Raw genomic sequence first — 20004 nt, forward strand, 5'->3', positions numbered from 1 at the left:
TGCGTGGTGCGCAACGACTTATATTGGCATGGGGTGTGATCACTGGGTGATGTCATCCGGTGATCCTGCCCCCTTATGATGTCACCGCCCTGGGGCATGATGGGGTGGTGATGTCATAAGGGGCGGGGTCACCGGATGACATCACCCAGTGACCATGCCCCATGCCTATATAAGTCGTTGCGCACCTCACATACGGCATTGCAGCGCGAGAGTTTGTTGAGTCAACATCGGAAGAAGACCGGAGGGAAGAAGATGACAGAGAAGACCTGGCCACCACTAGCAAAAGAGCAGAAGATAACGGAGGAGCCCGGCAGAAGAACTGGAGACCGGGAGAAGAGGCCAGAGAGAGTGGAGAAGTCAGAAGACCCCCCAAAGCTGCCTAATAAATTGCTTTAAAAACCTGTCTAGTGTGTTTTTATTATTGACACTTTTTCCCCCAGGTGAATGGGTAGGGGTACAATGTACCCCATACTTATTCACATAGGGTGGGGGGCTGGGATCTAGGGGCCCCCTTATTAAAGGGGGCTCCCAGATTCCGATAAGCCCGCAGACCCCGACAACCAACGGCCAGGGAAGAGGCCCTTGTCCTCATCAACATGGGGACAAGGTGCTTTGGGGTGGGGGGGCGCAGGGCCCCCCTGTCCCAAAGCACCTACCCCCATGTTGAGGGCATGCGGCCTGGTACGGTTCAGGAGGGGGGGGCGCTCAGATAAGGGTCTGGTATGGATTTTGGGGGGAACCCCCACGCCGTTATTTTTGGCGTAAGGGGTTCCCCTTAAAATCCACCCCAGACCAAAGGGTCTGGTATCGTCCGAGGGGGAACCCCACGCCAATTTTTTTTTTCATTATTTTGCGGGGTTCTCCTTCATCCTCAGCACACAAGTCGAACCGCAAGTCGGACCATCATGGTCCGACTTGCGGCACGACTTCTATTCATATTAATGGGCTCCCATAGGGAACCACTGATTTTGAATAGAGCCAGAGAAACACTGCTGAAAGCTAGTGCCGCTAAACGTGCATTGACGGCAATGCAAAACGCTGATAAAATCGCGTTTTTAAAGCAGTGTTTTCCTGCCAGCAATCCGACGTTCGAAACGGCCGTTTTTGAGCTCCAGTGTGTATGGAGCCTAATGCCGTGTACACACAACCGGACTTTTCGACGGAGTTCCGACGGAGTTCCGTCGAATCGGACTTGTCAACACACGATCACACCAAAGTCCGACTGATTCGAACGTGATGACGTACGACCGGACTAGAATGAGGAAGTTCATAGCCAGTATCCAATAGCTGCCCTAGCGTTGGTTTTTGTCCGTCGGACTAGCATACAGACGAACTGATTTTTCCACCGGACTCGAGTCCGTTGGAAAGATTTGAAACATGTTCTATTTCTAAAGTCCGTCTGATTTTTCGACAGCAAAGGTCCGATGAAGCCCATACACGATCGAATTGTCCGGCGGATTCATTCCGTCGGACCTTTGCTGTCGAAAAGTCCGGTCGCGTGTACACGGCATTAGGCATCAATATTTTGAAAGGCAGAATGGTGAACAGTCATTACTTTTTTATTTGGAATCTTGAAAGAGAGATTAGAAAAATTTAAATTAAATCAGATTTAGAAATATAACCCAAATTATAATACTTTAAAAATAAAACTTTATTTTTAGGATGATTTTATAAATTATTTTGATACCAATATAATGCTGCGCTATCCAAATGTAATCATATGGTAATCGTACTAAATTATAATATTACTGACTACAGTAACATAGTGGTGGTGAGATATTCTATTCCTATGTAAAAATCTAGTAAACATAATAATGCAATCTTTTGCCATTACAAGTTGCGATCATAAACAATTAAAAATTGCAATCCTATGTGATACTCCCAATGACAACCTGTGTAGCATACACACCTCTATATACACATGTACCATTCATATGCGATAGAGAAATTTGCAACCCTGTGAGATAATTGCAGTGACAACATGTAATTTACATAAATCTATATAAAAGTGCATCAATATACAATAATCAATATAGAAATAAAGTGACCCGTCTTTAAAATGCTCTTGTGCCAAACTAATTCATGCATTAATCTGTGTCCACAGAATCGCATCATAAAGTCCATTCATAACTCCATTCTTTTGGTGCTCATTGTAGATGATAAAACAGATGATATAACAGTAAAGTGCTGGTGTCCTCTCTTGTGCTCCCCCTTTGGTGTAGACGCTCACCTCGGAGCATGTGACCTCGCACCTAAGCTCGGTCAAAACGCGCTTTTAAACCACCTCTGGGTTTATGGTCAGCATTCAGATCCTTGGATGGTTGCTTGCAACAATATTCATATGGAAAACAGAGGAAACTGGATGGTGTATTACCATTTTAAAAGTTTGATTTAAAATGACAATATTCCCTATATTAGGGTACTCACATTTAATAGGTGCTATGAGCGCACCACTCTGTAACAAGCCAATCAAATATAAAGACGCTGTAGTGGTGTGTCCTCTCCCACTCTGAGAACACCCCACTGTCTCACAAACCATCCTGTCCCCTCCCCAACATGTGTCAATACCGGTAAATGTCCCCTCCCTAACGTATCGATACCTGGAAATAACGTATCTTCCTCAGGGGGAATTCTATTGGACGGTTGAGATGTCAATAATTATATGTCATTGCGGCCATTTTGTTGAAGACCAAGGACATTCTATAGTTTATTATATGCTCTCGGCCATTTTCTTATAGGTCAGAACGCTCCGCACTACCCATACTGCATGTCGTGTATTGTGACCAAGCACAGTAACACACAGCAGCTTAATAACATCAGTTTATAATGGCTTATAAGGCACTCATCAGCCTAAAATTTGCCTATATATCCCTCTACAGGTTACATTCAAGACGGTATGTAAGGAGAAGGAAACATCTTCACAGCGTCACTAACATAAAATATATAAAAAAATATATATAAAACAGCATCATTGAAAACAACGACATCCTAACCCCCTCATCTGCCTGTAAATAGCAGTCAACAATATGATCATACTGTGTTTATTAACCAAATTCTCTAAAAAAAACATCATCACCTATAGGACAACTCATATAAAATAAATGACAGGTAAACGCATGTGTAGCAACGCGCATGCATGTATGCACAAACACGCACATCCACACTAGCCCACCCCTAAATTATGTACCATCAAAGACCAACCTATTTTTTTTTTTTTTTAACAGAAACTAAAGACCAACCTATTTTATTGCATAATCTATCTACTAAAGAAAAAAAAAAGAGATATATCAGATAGATAGATAGATAGATAGATAGATAGATAGATAGATAGATAGATAGATAGATAGATAGATAGATAGATAGATAGATAGATAGATAGATAGATACATGTATGTATATATCGATAATAAAACATATATTTATATAAAATCTCACTCTAAAAGCCGGAAGCTGCCTAATACCAACCTACGTATACATGTATACAACAACCTACATGCACAGGTATGAAAGCCGATATCAGCCTAATACCAACCGACATGCACATAACAACCCAGTACCAAGTGCTCATGTGCTACTATATAATAGGCCCTACACAGCTGTAAGAACATCATAACAATATACAAATTCCATAGAAGAAAATATAGAGTCATATAAAGAAGACTATCAACGCATCTTGCCACCCCTCATTAACCCTGTATAACATCCTCAAAAGTATAACGATGAAAGGCAAAATTGGGAAAAAGATGATGACCGGTTGAACATATGGATATGTACCGACCCTATATCAGGTACTGATCATAAGAGCTCTAATGTGCACCATATCAAAACATCATCTGCCTAGATCAATATAAATGGGCATGGGCGATCTCTATCCCTCATTGGCTCTATGAATGCCAACTTAAATCTATGGTAACCCAATTCCCAACCATAATAAATATGACCCAGATGTAGTGCCTTTAACTATTACTAAAAACACCTAAGGTCAAACTCTTTGTTTAACCCCCCTGGCGCCAAGGATCCCAATTGATAAATCCACCAGGATTCTTTTTTGCTGATCTCCCTTATATAATTGGACCCTCTCCAGTGTCTCTTAGGGGCTTCTATGCCCCAAAAATGCATCCCTGCTGTATTCTGATTGTGGACATTCTGAAAATGTATTGATAAATGATGTTTCTTAAAACCCTTTCAGATATTTCTAATATGCTCTTCCATCCAAACTTTTAATGCCCTTTTGGTTCTTCCTACATACAGTAAGTTACGTGGGCATTTTATAAAACATATACTACCGAAATCGTATCGCATGAGATGAAGCCTCTAATCGTGTGTAAGTGTTGGCATTTTGGGTTAATAAAACTTTTAACCTTTCTAATATTATTAGGAAAACCCTAATGCAACTATAGTACCTCCCACATCCATAGAAGAAGCCTTTAACATCCCAAAACATCTTAGGTATAGGTGTTGGTGGCTCCACAATGTTGTGTGCCAGTTTATTTCTCAGGTTCGGTGAACGCTTGTAGACAATCCTTGGTTTATCTGACAGACTATCCTTGAGGTGTATATCCTGCTTCAGTACCCCCCAATATTTGCTAATGATCTTTTCCACCTCTCTGTTTTGTAAATTATAGTCCAACACAATGCAAGTGCCCATCTGGCCCTTACTACTGTCACCGTCTTCCTTATCTACTAAAAGCTGTTCCCTTTCTATGCTTCTAACTTTGTCTTTCTCTGTTCTGAGAAAATATAATTGGTAACCCTTCTCAGTGAACATTTCCATTCATTTATCTGTTTGCATCTCAAAACCGTCATTATTTGTACAGTTCTTTTTAATACGCATAAATTGCCCTCTGGGTAGGTTATTAATCTATGGCCTAAAGTGGCAACTAGATGTGGGGATGTTTAAATTGCAGTCTGTGGCCTTAAAATAAGTTTTCGTTTCTAAACCTCTGGGTGTACTTTTAGGGTCCATTCACACAGGGGCAACACGTCTTCCAGCGCGACTTTGGGAGGCAACTTGGACACGACTTGAGTATGAACCACAGCGCGACTTGGGGAAACTTACAAGCAACTTAAAGTTGCCTCCAGCACAGGGGACTTTGCCAGTGGCCAATCACATAATAATCAGCTCTGTGAGAGGGAGGGGTTTGCCTAGAAAACTATTTTTACTTCCTGGAAAGTTGCTTCAGTTAAGACAGGGGATCCGACTTGGAGGCGACTTCCATTGAAATCAATGGGTACAAGTCGCCTAGAAGTCGGATTGAAGTAGTACAGGAACCTTTTCTGAAGTTGCAGCGACTGCAGTAGTGTGCATTAAAACGGATCCATTCACTTACATTGATTTTTTCATCTAGCGCGACTTGAGGCGAGTAGGGGAGACTTGGGGCGACTTGAAGTCGGATCCAAAGTTGCCCCTGTGTGAATGGACCCTAAATCTCTAGATCAAGAAAATGTATGACTTCACTACTAATATCCCATGAAAGCATAATATTACACTCATTGCCGTTCAAATTCTACAGAAAGCCTTCCAAATCTGCCTTAGACCCCTTCCATATTATCAAAATATCATCAATAAAACGCCTGTAGAGTGAAATCCTCAAATCCATATTGTACAAAACAACCTCATCCTCCCATTTAGCCATGTACAAATTGGCGACGCCAAATTTTGCGCCCATGGAGACGCCTTTTATTTGGAGGTAGAAGGTGTTTTCGTACCAAAAATAATTATGTTTTAAACAAAAATCGAAACATTTCAAAATAAATTTACGCAAACTTCTTTCCATATGGATATTCTTTTTTAAGGCCCATTTGACTGCTTTCATAGCCTCCTGATGAGCTATATTTGTATATAGTGGAGGCCACATCAGTTGTGGACATCACTACATTTGTATCACCGCTACATCCCTTTAACAACTGTAGAGTATGCTTTTTGTCTTTCAAAAAAGCCGTGGTATTTTTTATCCAAAGGTTGCAGATGTATGTCGATGTATTACCTTTGTCTTGCAGTAAGTGACTCTATCCCGCTTACTATGGGTCTCCCAGGTGGACTTGTTCTATTTTTGTGTATTTTCGGATTATAATATATAATAGGCAATCTACATGTCGTGGGGACCAAATATTACTCTTCATATTTGTTAAGTATCTCCTTTTCTACCCCGTACTAAACCAAAGAGGCCAATTCAAGTTTAAACTGTTTGATAAGATTAGTTGCCAATATTTGATATGTAAAAAACCTATCTCCAAGAATTTTACTCATTTCCATTTTGTATTGGTCTATGGAGAGTACCACAATCCCCCCCTTATCGGCTGGGCGGATCGCAATATCATTCCTCTCCTCCAGTGTTTTTAGGCCCTTTTTTCGGTAACTGTTCTAAATCAGTGGTAACCAATCTCTTAACTAAATCTATATATTTATTGTTGGCTATTGTCGGGTCGAAAACAGATCTATTCCTTAGATTCGTGAAATTGCCTTCCATTGCTGCCCTTTCTCCTTGATTTTGTGCATAGTATTTTTTCACATTAAGTTTCCTAAATAAACTTTTGAATCCTTATGTAGGTGTCAAATTTATTCAGTCCTTTCTTAGGCGTATACTTAATGCCCTTATCTAATACCACAGACTGTTCCCTGGTGAGGGTAGTCCCACTCAAATTATAAATCCCTTCCCCTAATCTTCCCTTCTTTTTTTGTTGTAGCCTTCTTCCTGCTCGTATGCCTCTTTGTTACTGTGCTTGGTCACAATACACGGCATGCAGTATGGGTAGTGTAGAGCGTTCTGACCTATCAGAAAATGGCTGCGAGCATATAATAAACTATAGGATGCCCTTGGTCTTCAACAAAATGGCCGCAATGACACTAGAAAATGATTGACATCTCAACCGTCCAATAGAATTCCCCCTGAGGAAGATACGTTATTTCCAGGTATCGATACATGTTGGGGAGGCGACATTTACCGGTATTGATACATATTGGGGAGGGGACAGGACGGCTTGTGAGATAGTGGGGTGTTCTCAGAGCGGGAGAGGACACACCAGTACAGCGTCTTTATATTTGATTGGCTTGTTACAGAGTGGTGCGCTCATAGCACCTATTTAATGTGAGTACCCTAATATAGGGAATATTGTCATTTTAAATAAAACTTTTAAAAAACGGTAAAACACTATCCAGTTTTCTCTGTTTTCCATATGAATATTGGTGCAAGCAACCATCCAAGGATCTGAATGCTGACCATAAACCCAGAGGTGGTTTAAAAGCGTGTTTTGACCGAGCTTAGGTGGGAGGTCACATGCTCCGTATGTATATTGATGCACTTTTATATAGATTGATGTAAATTATATGTTGTCACTGCAATTATCGCATTTATCACAATTATCACATAGGGTTGTAAATTTCTCTATTGCATATGAATAGTACATGTGTATATAGAGGAGTGTATGCTACGCAGGTTGTCATTAGGAGGATCGCATAGGATTGCAATTTTTTATTGTTTATGATCGCAACTTGTAATTGCATAAGATTGCATTATTATGTTCACTAGATTTTTTACATAGGAATAGAATATCTCACCACCACTATGTTACTGCAGTCAGTAATATTATGATTTAGTACGATTACCATATCATTACATTTGGATAGTGCAGCATTATATTGGTATAAATGTTTATTTGGCCCGAGCATATGGGGCGTGATCAATGCTAGCAGCTCTCCTTTAATCATCTCTAATTATCATTTGGACTTTCACATGGTAGCTCGCAAGATTCTGTTTTTTATAAATAATTCTTACCAGTTTTTGTTGCTTCTGGCTACTAAGAATCTCCTGTAAAACAAAAGAAATATTTACCAATATAAAATAAATCAAATTAAAAAAAATCATTAAATATCAATATATTAATAATTGGATCCATGAAAATAAGAAAACCCAACAGCACAGAGCTCAAATCAGCCCCAAATAAATCCCATCCCCCCCCCTGCACTGTTCTCAGAGTCCATAATGGTTGTTTCATGTATATTTTCACTGTATACTACTTGTGCACTGGTGCGCAGTCATGTTGGAACAGGAAGGGGCCCTCCCCAAACTCCTCCCACAAAGTTGGGAGCATGAAATTGTCCAAAATGTCTTGGTATGCTGAAACCTTAAGAGTTCCCTTCACTGGAACTAAGGGGCCAAGCCCAACCCCCTTAAAAACAATCCCACACCATAATCCCCCCTCCACCAAATGAATTGGACCAGTGCACAAAGCAAGGTCCATAAAGACATGGATGAGTGAGTTTGGGGTGGAGGAACATGACTGACCTCAACCCAATAGAACACCTTTTGAGATCTATCTTTATGATTATCTTGTTTATAGTTGCTAAGAGTTAATAAATGAACTATTTGATTACTGTGTCATAATTTGGTGTCTATGTAATTGCATTCAGAAATGTCAGAACCCAGGGTGTCAGAGGTGTCGGGAGACTTGCAAGGTCATTGGGGTCAAATATCTTTAAGCAGCCCTCAGGGGTAGCGCTACATATTGGAGAGTTGCGGGCCGGACATAGTCTGGGGACACAATGACGTGACAAAGTGGACCTGAACCTAAAGATGAAGAGTTGCTGTTTCATAGGGAATGTCTAAAAGTGTTAATATTAAGCAGTACCCTGAGAATTCCTCTTTAAAAAAAACACGGTGCATTTCCTAGGACACTCCTGTTCCATAGCCTCTTAGCTGTGTATCTGCAGTCTCACCAGATTTGGAACTGCTGCTCACTGTTCTCCATGCTGGAGAGGAAGCTGCACCTGAAGACTTGCAGTGCAAAAATCTAACTGCTTCATCCATCCTGTGGATTTGTATTTCCTCCACCTCTATCATTACCCCTCCAGTCAACAGATAACCAATAATCTAGGGGGCAGCTCTGGTATGAGGAAGCAAAACCCTGCTGCTCTACCAAGATGGCCGCCTCCACATAGACATAATGCAAAACAAGGCATGGAAAGTCAGTAATGGAGAAAATGTCATCTGCAGGGAGATGACAGACAATACTGATGACCTGTCCTGTGTCCTCTGCTTACACAGTACAGGTCACCTTTCCCAATTTCTATTATTTCCTCTTGTGATAAGCGCCACGGTCAACACTGTTCTCCTCCTCCTGTCTGCAGTCACTTCAACAGGAACATTCCGTTCAGCCAGACGTTTGTGTTCCTAAATCCTATAGGCTGAGGGTGATGGGATGTACATGGAGCGCCCCCTCTGGGCTGAGGGTGATGGGATGTACATGGAGCGTCCCCTCTGGGCTGAGGGTGATGGGATGTACATGGAGCGCCCCCTCTGGGCTGAGAGTGATGGAATGTACATGGAGCACCCCCTCTGGGCTGAGGGTGATGGGATGTACATGAAGCGCCCCCTCTGGGCTGAGGGTGATGGTATGTACATGGAGCGCCCCCTCTGGGCTGAGGGTGATGGTATGTACAAGGAGCGCCCCCTCTGGGCTGAGGGTGATGGGATGTACATGGAGCGCCCCCTCTGGGCTGAGGGTGATGGGATGTACATGAAGCGCCCCCTCTGGGATGAGGGTGATGGGATGTACATGAAGCGCCCCCTCTGGGATGAGGGTGATGGGATGTACATGGAGCGCCCCCTCTGGGTTGAGGGTGATGGGATGTACATGGAGCGCCCCCTCTGGGATGAGGGTGATGGGATGTACATGGAGTGCCCCCTCTGGTCTGAGGGTGATGGGATGTACATGGAGCGCCCCCTCTGGACTGAGGGTGATGGGATGTACATGGAGCGCCCCCCTCTGGACTGAGGGTGATGGGATGTACATGGAGCGCCCCCCTCTGGGATGAGGGTGATGGGATGTACATGGAGCGCCCCCTCTGGACTCATCTAATGAATGACATATGAACACATCATACATATGAAGAATACACGGAGATCTCACCTGTCAGGTGCAGAGTATATTGCTTCTCTCGGATGGTCTTGGACTGACTGTGTGTCACCTCACACCGGAGGGTCGTATTATGATCGGTCACCTTCGGGGTGAAGGTCAGCGTGCTGTAAGATTTATACAGACCGTCCAATCCGATCTCTGGATCAGATATTGTCACCTCAGATTTGGGGAACGTGCTGAACTCCTTATACCATTTTATTTGTAGATCTCGGGGGGAGTATCCTGATATTGTTACTTGGAATGAGGCCTCCTGATTGGCTGTCACTCTCTTTGGATGGACAATAATGTTGGATAATGTGGGCGGTCTCTCTGTAATGATAAATACAAACAGATGTGTGTTATTCTGTGTATGGAGTGTAGAGTGAGAGATACGATAGAAGGATAGAAGATTCTGGTCATCAGAGACACTACAGTGCCTTGGAAAAGTATTCATACCCCTTGAAATTTCCCACATTTTCTCATGTTACAACCAAAAACGTAAATGTATTTTATTGGGATTTTATGTGATAGACCAACACAAAGTGACATGACCGCACTCACATATCCTAAAAGGATAAAGTCCATTCATCTGAAATGATTGAGGAACCGTCCTGGAGAGGAGCTGTGAATGGATACCGGGATTCTGGACATAAGGTCACCATCTACATCTGTGTCACCACAAACACAGAACTTTCCGGGACTCTCACCGACTTCAATGGATCCTCAGAAAACTCAGAGAAGTAATAATGGACCCAGAAGTGTGAACTTCATACATCACTATGGAAGCCTTCACTGCCCTCCCTGTGCTGAATATTCATCAGCCAGTAGAAGGGGGACAAATCTATAAACCCCTGTGAACAGTGGCGCAGCTAGCACATCTGGCACCCGGGGCTGGACATTTTTTTTGCACCCCCCCCCCAAGAAAGATGGGTATGTGGCAATATAGCGGCACCATGCCAACACCGTGGGTGTGGCCAGATTGCATCAACAGTGGGAGGAGCTTAAAGGGTCATATGCTTTAATGACTGTGCTACAAGCGAGTATGTAGCAGACAGTACAAACCTCAGTACACTAATTTTAACCGCTTCCCGACAGGCTCCTGTGCATATACGGAAGGCAAGATGGTTCTCCTGCACGAATCACTGTATATGTATGGCGGCTCCTTTAAGTGATCGCGAACACGAGAGCCAGAACGAGGATTTGTGTGTGTAAACACAGAAATTCCTGTTGTGTCAGGGGAGGAGAAACAGATCGTCTGTTGCTACTAACGATCTTGCTCCTCCTCTAGTCAATCCCATCCCCTCACAGTTAGAAACATCTCCCTAGGGAACATATTTAACCCCTTGATCACCCCCTAGTGTTACCCCCTTCCCTGCCAGTGACATTTATACAGTAATCAGTGGCTATTTTTAGCTCTGATCACTGTATGAATGTCAATTGTCCAAAAAAAAGTGTAAAAAATGTCCGATTTGTCCGCCGCAATGTCGCAGTCCTGATAAAAATTGCTGTTCGCCGCCATTACTAGTAAAAAGAAAAAATACTAATAAAAAGGCCATAAATCTATCCCCTATTTTTTAGACTATATATTTATTGCGATTTTTTAAAATTTTTTTTGAAGAATACATATTGGCCAAAACTGAGGAAGAATTTTTTTTTTTATTTGGGATATTCATTATAGCAAAAAGTACTTAAATGGACTTAAATGCAAGAAAAAAAAAATTGTCATTTGAAAAAATGACAACCAAAAAATGGCCCTTCTTTAAGAGGTATGAGCGGAAGTGACCTTTTGACGTCGCTTCCGCCCTGCTATGGTATGGAGACGGGTGGGGGCCATCTTCCTCTCACTCGTATCCATACCAAGGAAGGAGAAGGACCCGATCGTCTTCACTGCTACCGACGGCTCCGGTAAGTGGCGGAGGGCGCAGGAGAGCGACGGGAGGGGGGCCACCATTATCATAAACAGAACCGCCCACTGAAAAGATGGATACCTCGGCTGTGGTAGCAGCTGCTGCTGTTATCGAGATATCCATCTTTAAAGTGCCGACGTATATGTACAGTGGACGGTCGTTAAGTGGTTAAGCAGTGTGTTTGTTTTCATAGCTAACCTTATATTATTGTACTATCAACAGTAACATGTGATCAGAGCTTTAATAGACTAGCTAACTATAGGAATAGACAAGTTTATACATATATGGAATAAATAGAGGGAATCCATGACCACCCTCCGATAATATTTAGTTTAAAAGTTATCACATTCCAACTTAATTTCAATTGGCACCCCAGAAGGCATGTGGAATTTATTTCTGCACAGAATCCAAACCCTAATGTATTTTTTTCTTGAGCCCCTTTAAGCTAATGAAACAACTACATCTAGAACTGGAAGCCTTCTCTACTGTGGACAAGATTCACGCTGGTTTGTGAATTCTGAAGCCCTGCTTGAGTGGTCCTGAAAGTTCTATGAAATATTTCATCAGTGAGCGGACGCGCAAAACCTGGAGAGATTTTTGGCTGGTATATGTATATATGTTAACGCTTATTGTATTGTTAGTGTGCTTTAGGTCTGTGTAGCCGATCAAGAGGGCTGGTGAGGGAGGGGCTGATCACCTCTGGTTATCTGATGCAGCCTGCAGATTGACAGGATAAATCACACATCTTTGAGGAGAAAGTGGGAGAAATATAGATTTTTATTTTTTATTTTTATTTTTTATTAGTTTATTTATTTTTTATTTTTTTCCCCCACGAGAGTGAAAAAGCTCTCTGTTCCAATAGAAGTTCAATGTGGCCTGCATTCTGAGATAATAGGGCTAAAAATCAGTGGTAATAAGAAGATAGTAAGGCATTGATTAAGAGTGTGCATGTCTCCTGGTTGTGGAACTACAAGCTTTAAACAGCTTAAAACAGCTTTATCTGTGTGTCTGTGTCTCTGTGTGTCTTGTGTCTGTAGCTGCTGTGTATAGACTGGTTAAACAAGATTCAGTGTAGACTAATTAGCATATCAATGGAGGTCATTGAAGAGTTTCTTAAACCGCTTGCAGACTGCCGCACACAGATGTACGTTGGCAGAATGGCACGGGCAGGCAAATGAGCGTGACTGTACGTCCCTTTAAATTTGCAGCCTATCGGGTGCGCTCACCTGCCGCGGTAGCGTGTCCCGGGAACTTGATGTTCACCGCGATTGCGGTTGGAGAGGCAGAGCAGGGAGATGCCTATATAAACAAGGCATTTCCCCGTACTGCCTTGTGACATGACAGAGATACACTGCTTCCTGTCATCGGGAGCAGTGATCGCTGTCATGTCATTGGTAGCCCATCCCCCCTACAGTTAGAACACCTCCTTAGGACACACTTAACCCCTTCCCTGCCAGTTTCATTTACACAGTAATCAGTGCATTTTTATAGCACTGATCGCTGTATGAATGACAATGGTCCCAAAATAGTGTCAAAAAAGTATCCTATGTGTCCACCACGATAGTCGCAGTCACGATAAAAAAAAAAAAAAAAACAGATCGCCGCCATTACTAATAAAAAAAAAAAAATAATAAAAATGCCATAAATCTATCCCCTATTTTGTAGATGCTATAACTTTTGCGCAAACCAATCAATATACGCTTATTGCGTTTTTTTGTTTTTTTTTAACCAAAAATATGTAGCAGAATATACATCGGCCTAAACTGAGAAAGAAATTAGTTTTTTTTATATATTTTTGGGGGATATTTATTATAGCAAAAAATATTGCTTTTTTTTTCAAAATTGTCGCCCTTTTTTTGTTTATAGCGCAAAAAATAAAAAACGCAGAGGTGATCAAATACCACCAAAAGAAAGCTCTATTTGTGGGGAAAAAAGGACGTCAATTTTGTTTGGGTACAACGTCGCACGACCATGCGCAATTGTCAGCTAAAGCGACGCAGTACCGCATCACAAAAAATGCTCTGGTCAGGAAGGGGGTAATATCTTCCGGGGCTGAAGTGGTTAAAAAACATGCCTGTGTTAAATTCAATACTATGTCAGAAAATGCTTTAACACATCAATTTAATGATCTTTTGAAACAATGTAATATTCATAATGATGAGACAAAACCTAAAAAGTCGTCGTAAAAAGGCAGGAAGGTGAGAATGGCCAATATCGTATGCATGTTGTTGAAAAAGAAAGACGTCTCTGAAAAAAAAGAATTAGAGTGGTGTAAAGATAGAGCAGAATTGATAGAAAAGCTAGAACATGTACATAAAGGTATTTCGGCTATAGCTGCCAATGCAGATACAGATGTTTGTGAGTGTGATGAACTGAGTTATGAGATTGAACAACTGGTGACTGAGAACGGTTCGTTGGAGAAGAGATATATGGGAAAGAACAAGTGTGGAGTCTCAGAGAGTGGCTATAATTAAGATGAAAGCTTACCAAAGAGGTGGAGAGGAGGTTACTGTGGGCAACAACACAGGAAATAAGCTGGCAAAGGAGGCAGCCCTGATAGGAGTCAAGTGGACACCCTATGATGCTGAAGGGAGGCAGACCTGGTAGGAACATAATTTTGAGGAGCAGGAGGTGAAAGCAGGTTCTCATGAACTCTTGCCAGTGCTAAGGACGCCTACCCCATGTTTAGCAGATGAACAAAATAAGGATGAGGCCTTGAGCTCAATCAAAAAGCAGCTTAGAAAAAAAGCGGCAGATGCTCCCCAAAAATATGTATTACAAGACGATCTACTGTTAAGAGAGACTTCAGAAGGACGAAGGTTTGTAGTGCCCTCCCAGCAATAAAAGGATTTAGCCCTTGAAAATCACAGGTTTACAGACCACATGGGTGTTCAGGGTACCTTGAAATTTGTGCAAGCTAGATACTGGTGGGAGACAATGGGTAACAATCTCACAGGTAGTGCAAGAATGTTTGATCTGTGCACAAATGAACCCTAGGCCAAAGGAACAGAAACCAGTATTAGCAAGGGTACCGGTAGCTAATGAACCCTGGGAAAACCTACAGAATTACTTTGTTGGTCCATTACAAAGTGCCCCTGGAGGATACAGATATCTGCTGGTAGTTGTGGATGTCTTTTCAAAGTGGGTGGAGGCTCTACCCCTGAGAAAATACTCTGCTACTGCCACAGCTAGAGCTTTGTGGACCGAAGTATTTTCAAGATAGGGATTCCCCAAAGTCCTGGAATCAGATAGGGGGACGCACTTTACCGGCAGGGTCATGAAAAATATTTGTGAGCTGCAGGGAGTAGTACAGAGATTCCATGTACCATACCATCCACAGTCTGCGGGGATGGTTGAGAGAATGAATCGAACAGTGAAAGAAAGGCTTAAGAAGATGGTACTGCAATCAGGAAAGAACTGGCTGATCCATCTGCCTTTAGTCATGATGGCTGTACGAGGGTCTGCAGCAAAAGGTACATCATTAACACCATATCAGTTATTGACAGGGAGAATGATGAACCTCAGCCAGCCAGCAGACCCAATACTGAGTACCCCCATGAGAGAGAGTGCTGAAGGGGACACATTTCTGGTCCAGCTGCAAGAACAGGTAAAGGGGTATTTGCAATCCGTTTCAAATAACATGGCACCTAAAGAGAAGGAGCAGCCTGAAAGGTCTCCCGTTAGCTTGAAGGTTGGAGACAGGGTTATGGTGAAGAACTTTGTTTCGAAGTCTTCATGGGATGCAAACTGGACCGGACCATTCACAGTCACTATGACCCTTAGTGATCAGGTGGTCAAAGTGAAGTGACTCATTGACAAAAAGGGTGCAAAAGGCATGAAAAAGAGGGAGATAGAGAAGTGGGTTCATTCCAATCAATGTAAAAGTTACTGCTGATAAGAATTGATTCCGCTCTTGTTCTTGTTTTTCCAGAGTCCTGGTGGAGCAAAGATTGGCAAGGTCTCTGGAGAATGGATGTAAGGATCATAATTGTCTTGTTGGCGATCCATCTGAGCCATGTAACATCTCAAATTTATGCAGACGAACATTCAGGGGATGATGTGGAAAGGGAAAATCCTGAGGAAAACTATGCATCCACTTTTGTTGTGTCAATCTTGGACTTGTTGGGCCAGAAGGGGAGGCAGGGGGGGAGTTGAGAGAAGGAGAAAGGCTCGAATTATATGAGAGAGTACTAAATTACCAGAGACTTACCAATGGGGTCACCATGGCAATTTGCAATACAAAGTTTCTTTCGCTTTTGGACGATTTAATCCTAACTCAACATCTCGAGGACTTGCGTATAAACAAGACTTGCAAAATATCATATCGGAATACCTCCACTCGTTTGTGGATGCAACTATATATATATATATATATATATATATATATATATATATATATAAATAAAATGGGTTATTGGTTAGGGAAAAATTACAATCTATTCAAACCTTTGGAAGCAAGGGACGTAGGATATGGGGTTTTTGGTGAGGAATTAAAAGAAGGGATATATGTTTTTGTGTGTGGCATATATTGGCATAACCAAATTGATATGATTCAGATGCCCAGGAGGCTGACACTTGGGCATAGTAAGGTGTCTGTAGGCCAAACAAGGGAGCTCCAGATGATACATCAACGGGGGTGAAAATTTGCTCATGGGGGTGGTATCTCAGTCTTATCAGTCCTATAGAGAGGCTCTCGGTTACTGGACATGTGGTATACCAGAACTTAACATGGGGGAAATAAGACTGGTTGATGTCTCACCTGAGAGGTTGAAACCCTGCACAGGAAATGCCAGTGACTACACACAGGGGCATGTTCCATTAGAGAAAGGGGAACCACTACAAATAGATCTAAGCTCTTCCCAAACACTGGCAACCAGGGTACAGTAAGCCTTCACCACATGGCACTTCAACGTCTCACTGTGGTTGATCAAATCCTATTACCCTGTATATGCTGAATATACACTGAATCAAGTGCAGTCATTATATCAGTGGTTTACTCCCAGAGATGTGCGGACACAGAATGAGGTTCATGCAGGACACTCGTTTCTGAGGAGTAACTGGAAGAGGAGGGATGTATTCAGCAATATATTGGGGGGGAACAGGAGCTGGGATGGGTGTTGTTAATGGAGTGGACATCGATCTCCTGAGGGGCAAACTCTCAACCATAGCTTCTGACAGTAAGCAGGGCTTTGTTACTCAGAGAGAGATCAATGACATTATTGATAACTTTCAACAAAGTCACGTAAATACCCAGGTTAAAGTGGCTCAGGATTTTATCCACCATTTTAAGAGGTTGGTAGATATTGTGGTGATACGGGGCAAAAATATGTCATGGGCTCTGGCGTGCACGCAGGGGCAGGCGGAATTATCAACCAACATCAAACTGATTGTACAGTCTCTGTATGAGGGGCAGTGGCCTTATGAGTTAGCATCACAGTTCAGTAAGATTTTGCCAAAGCACATCTCTTAAGCCGTGTACACACGGCCGGATTTTTCGACCGAACTGGTCCGACGGAAGGAATCTGGAGGACTATTCGACCGTGTGTGGGCTTCAGCGGACCTTTTCTGTCGAAAATCTGATGGACTTTAGAAATAGAACATGTTTCAAATCTTTCTGACGGACTGGAGTCAGGACGAAAAATTTTGTTCGTCTGTATGCTAGTCCGACGGATGAAAAACGACGCTAGGGCAGCTATTGGCTACTGGCTATGAACTTCCTTATTTTAGTCCGGTACGTCATCATGGTTGAATCCGTCGGACTTTGGTGTGATTGTGTGTAGACAAGTCCGATTCAACGGAACTCCGTCAAAACTCCGTCGAAAAGTCCGATGGGATTCAGTCCGGTTGTGTGTACACAGCATTACACTAATCCAAGGTTGTGGTCGATTGCCTGGATGGGCTGTGCTAGTTTGGATTATGAGAGATGTTATGCTTCCTCATTGATCCCATATACAGAAGTGCAGACTCAGTCTGTGTATTCGGTGGTATCAATGGGCTTGCTGACTGGGGATTCTACTTTGTTGCATCTGAGGCTAAAATTACCCACATGTGATCAGAGAGGGTGGAAGCTGGAGGCAGGTTGATATTTCCCTCTGTTGAAGGCATGACCATGACGTCCTTTGCATGCCAGGTCAATACACGGTGGTGAATGAAAAATGTTGGGAAGATGCCTCACTCAGTGTTCTGGATGGGGAGAACATTGCCGGGAAGGGAAGACCGGTGTATTATTTGGGACATAGGAGAGTTTGTTTCTTTGTCCTAAAGGATACCAATGTAACGTTAGTCATGGAACTTAGATGTTCTGTTAACCTAACAATAGCTAGAGGAGCATGGTGTACCCTTGGCGGTGTCTCTGAAATCCAGACACAGGAGTGGAATTATGTGGTACCGCATATTGCCAATCTGTCTGTGGATGTGAACTACAACACCCTTTTAGTCTGAGAGCCCTGAACCTTGGTATGGGAAGGAAGATACAGGAATGGTTAACAGATTGGAATAGAGATGAGAGCCTTATGAGGATGCTGTAGCAAGAGAGAGCTAATGCTACTATAGCCATCTACCATGATCAGAATAAAATAAAAGAGGTAGTGCATCAACTAGAAAATGATGCTGGAGGGTATTGGTGGGAGGTAATATTTGGACATTCCTGTAAGGCCAACAGTATTTTGAATTATTTTATACACCCCGTTGTAGTATTACTCATTATTGCTGCAGTTTCGTCATTGGTCCAAGTTGTCATGTGTTGTTGGACTCGACATTTATATAGGAAGGTCTCGCATTTATCTATGCAAGTTGAGGGACGAATTGACGGTAAGGTCTCTTCGTACAAGTTAGAGGCTTTGCTGCCAATTCAGGGCCCTGAAATACTGCTGACGTGCCAAAATTGCAGTAGGAAAGGCAATTGTGAGCAAGCCTGCCTAATCCTGACCAGTATTTACAGTAAAGGGTTATAGAAGGTTGGATGTGTAATTTGATGGGTCACATATATATGTATATATTATGGTAATGGGTTGATCTATGTCTTGGTATAGTGTGACATATGTGTATTTTAGGTTAGTAATATGGGTGAGTAAGGCCCTTCTTGAGACTCTGTATCTGAAAGCTGGTTAATATGTGGCTCTGAGTGTGTGCTGGTGAATGGTGAGTGAATGGACACCCCTTGCCTGTGCACCCCATCGTTAAGATACCGGAAATGAGAAGACACAGGATGGTGACATGGAAGCTGTCGCAGAAGAATGATGGTGGTGTGCCACTCAGTGGCAAAACGGCACATGTTGGGAAGCACAACACGGTAAGACCGTTATGGACTGTTCCATAAGAGCTGTGTCTTAAGGACCTGTTGGAAAACTTAATACGTTAAGACAGTTATGGACTGTTCCATAGGAGCTGTGTCTGAAGAAGGGTGATATGCGCCCTTTAGGCGCAAAGTGGTAATTTTGGAAGGCAACATGGTTTAATGTCATATTTCTGGAGTTTCTCTGTCAATGTTACTGCGTTTATTGGTAACAGAGTTTTGGTATTCTCCAGAGTTTGAATTGGATCTGTCATAGATCTGTTACATATCTGTTTCCTATTCCCAAAGATCAGCCATGCTGATACTTGCAGTTCCATGGCTTTAAAGGGTAAAGATCTGATGTTCTTTCTGGTTGATACCAGGTCTGGAATGTAACAAGATGCACATCAAAGCTTTGTAGCATATCTGAAAGAAGAGATCAGGCCTCCATCAACACTGAACAAGCTTGGCTCCAGACCATCTGATGTTATAATGCTATGCAAGCAAGCTTGAAAGGAACCATAGCTGACAAGATGATTGATGAATGTCCTGCTACAGAAGATCAAAGGACCAAAGGCATTGAAGATATATAGACATGATACATGGACAATGCTGCCCCTAGAGACCAATACAGCAGGACGGACAGTAATATAATATATTGAGGAGGACTGCCCCAAAAGTACTGCGATTCGTCAAAAGTCTAGATGGGATGGCAATGGGGTTGGGTCTGGATGGTGTATGATTGAAGTATAAAGGGCTGAACGAGTCAGAGTGCTCCCCCTTGCTACCATTTTGAGCCCAGCCGAGGAGACCGTGCGATAAGTATCTTTGATGTTCTTGTATTATATGTTCTGGTGTTATATGATTTGTAATATCTTTCCCTAGTATTTTCATGTTAGCGTTTTTCTATTTTCTTGGGAAATAAAT

At 42.5% G+C, this 20004-nt stretch overlaps 2 protein-coding genes across 2 annotated transcripts in view; both read right to left on the minus strand.

Annotated features, from left to right (window-relative positions):
• NUCB2 (nucleobindin 2) overlaps positions 1-20004 on the minus strand; it is a 202963-nt gene that overhangs the window by 42351 nt on the left and 140608 nt on the right. The gene's annotated exons all lie outside the window — the stretch shown is intronic.
• Positions 1-20004, minus strand: part of LOC141111809 (hemicentin-1-like) — an 89168-nt gene that overhangs the window by 3406 nt on the left and 65758 nt on the right. The window contains exons 10-11 of the mRNA XM_073603952.1: positions 9910-10227; positions 7776-7808 (exon numbers count right to left, since the gene is read on the minus strand). Of these exons, the coding sequence (XP_073460053.1) occupies positions 7798-7808; positions 9910-10227 (329 nt within the window). The 3' untranslated portion in view covers positions 7776-7797. The remainder of the gene's footprint in view (positions 1-7775; positions 7809-9909; positions 10228-20004) is intronic.

Source organism: Aquarana catesbeiana, linkage group LG11 (genome assembly GCF_042186555.1).
Source record: "Aquarana catesbeiana isolate 2022-GZ linkage group LG11, ASM4218655v1, whole genome shotgun sequence".
In the NCBI taxonomy this organism is placed as follows: domain Eukaryota; kingdom Metazoa; phylum Chordata; class Amphibia; order Anura; family Ranidae; genus Aquarana; species Aquarana catesbeiana.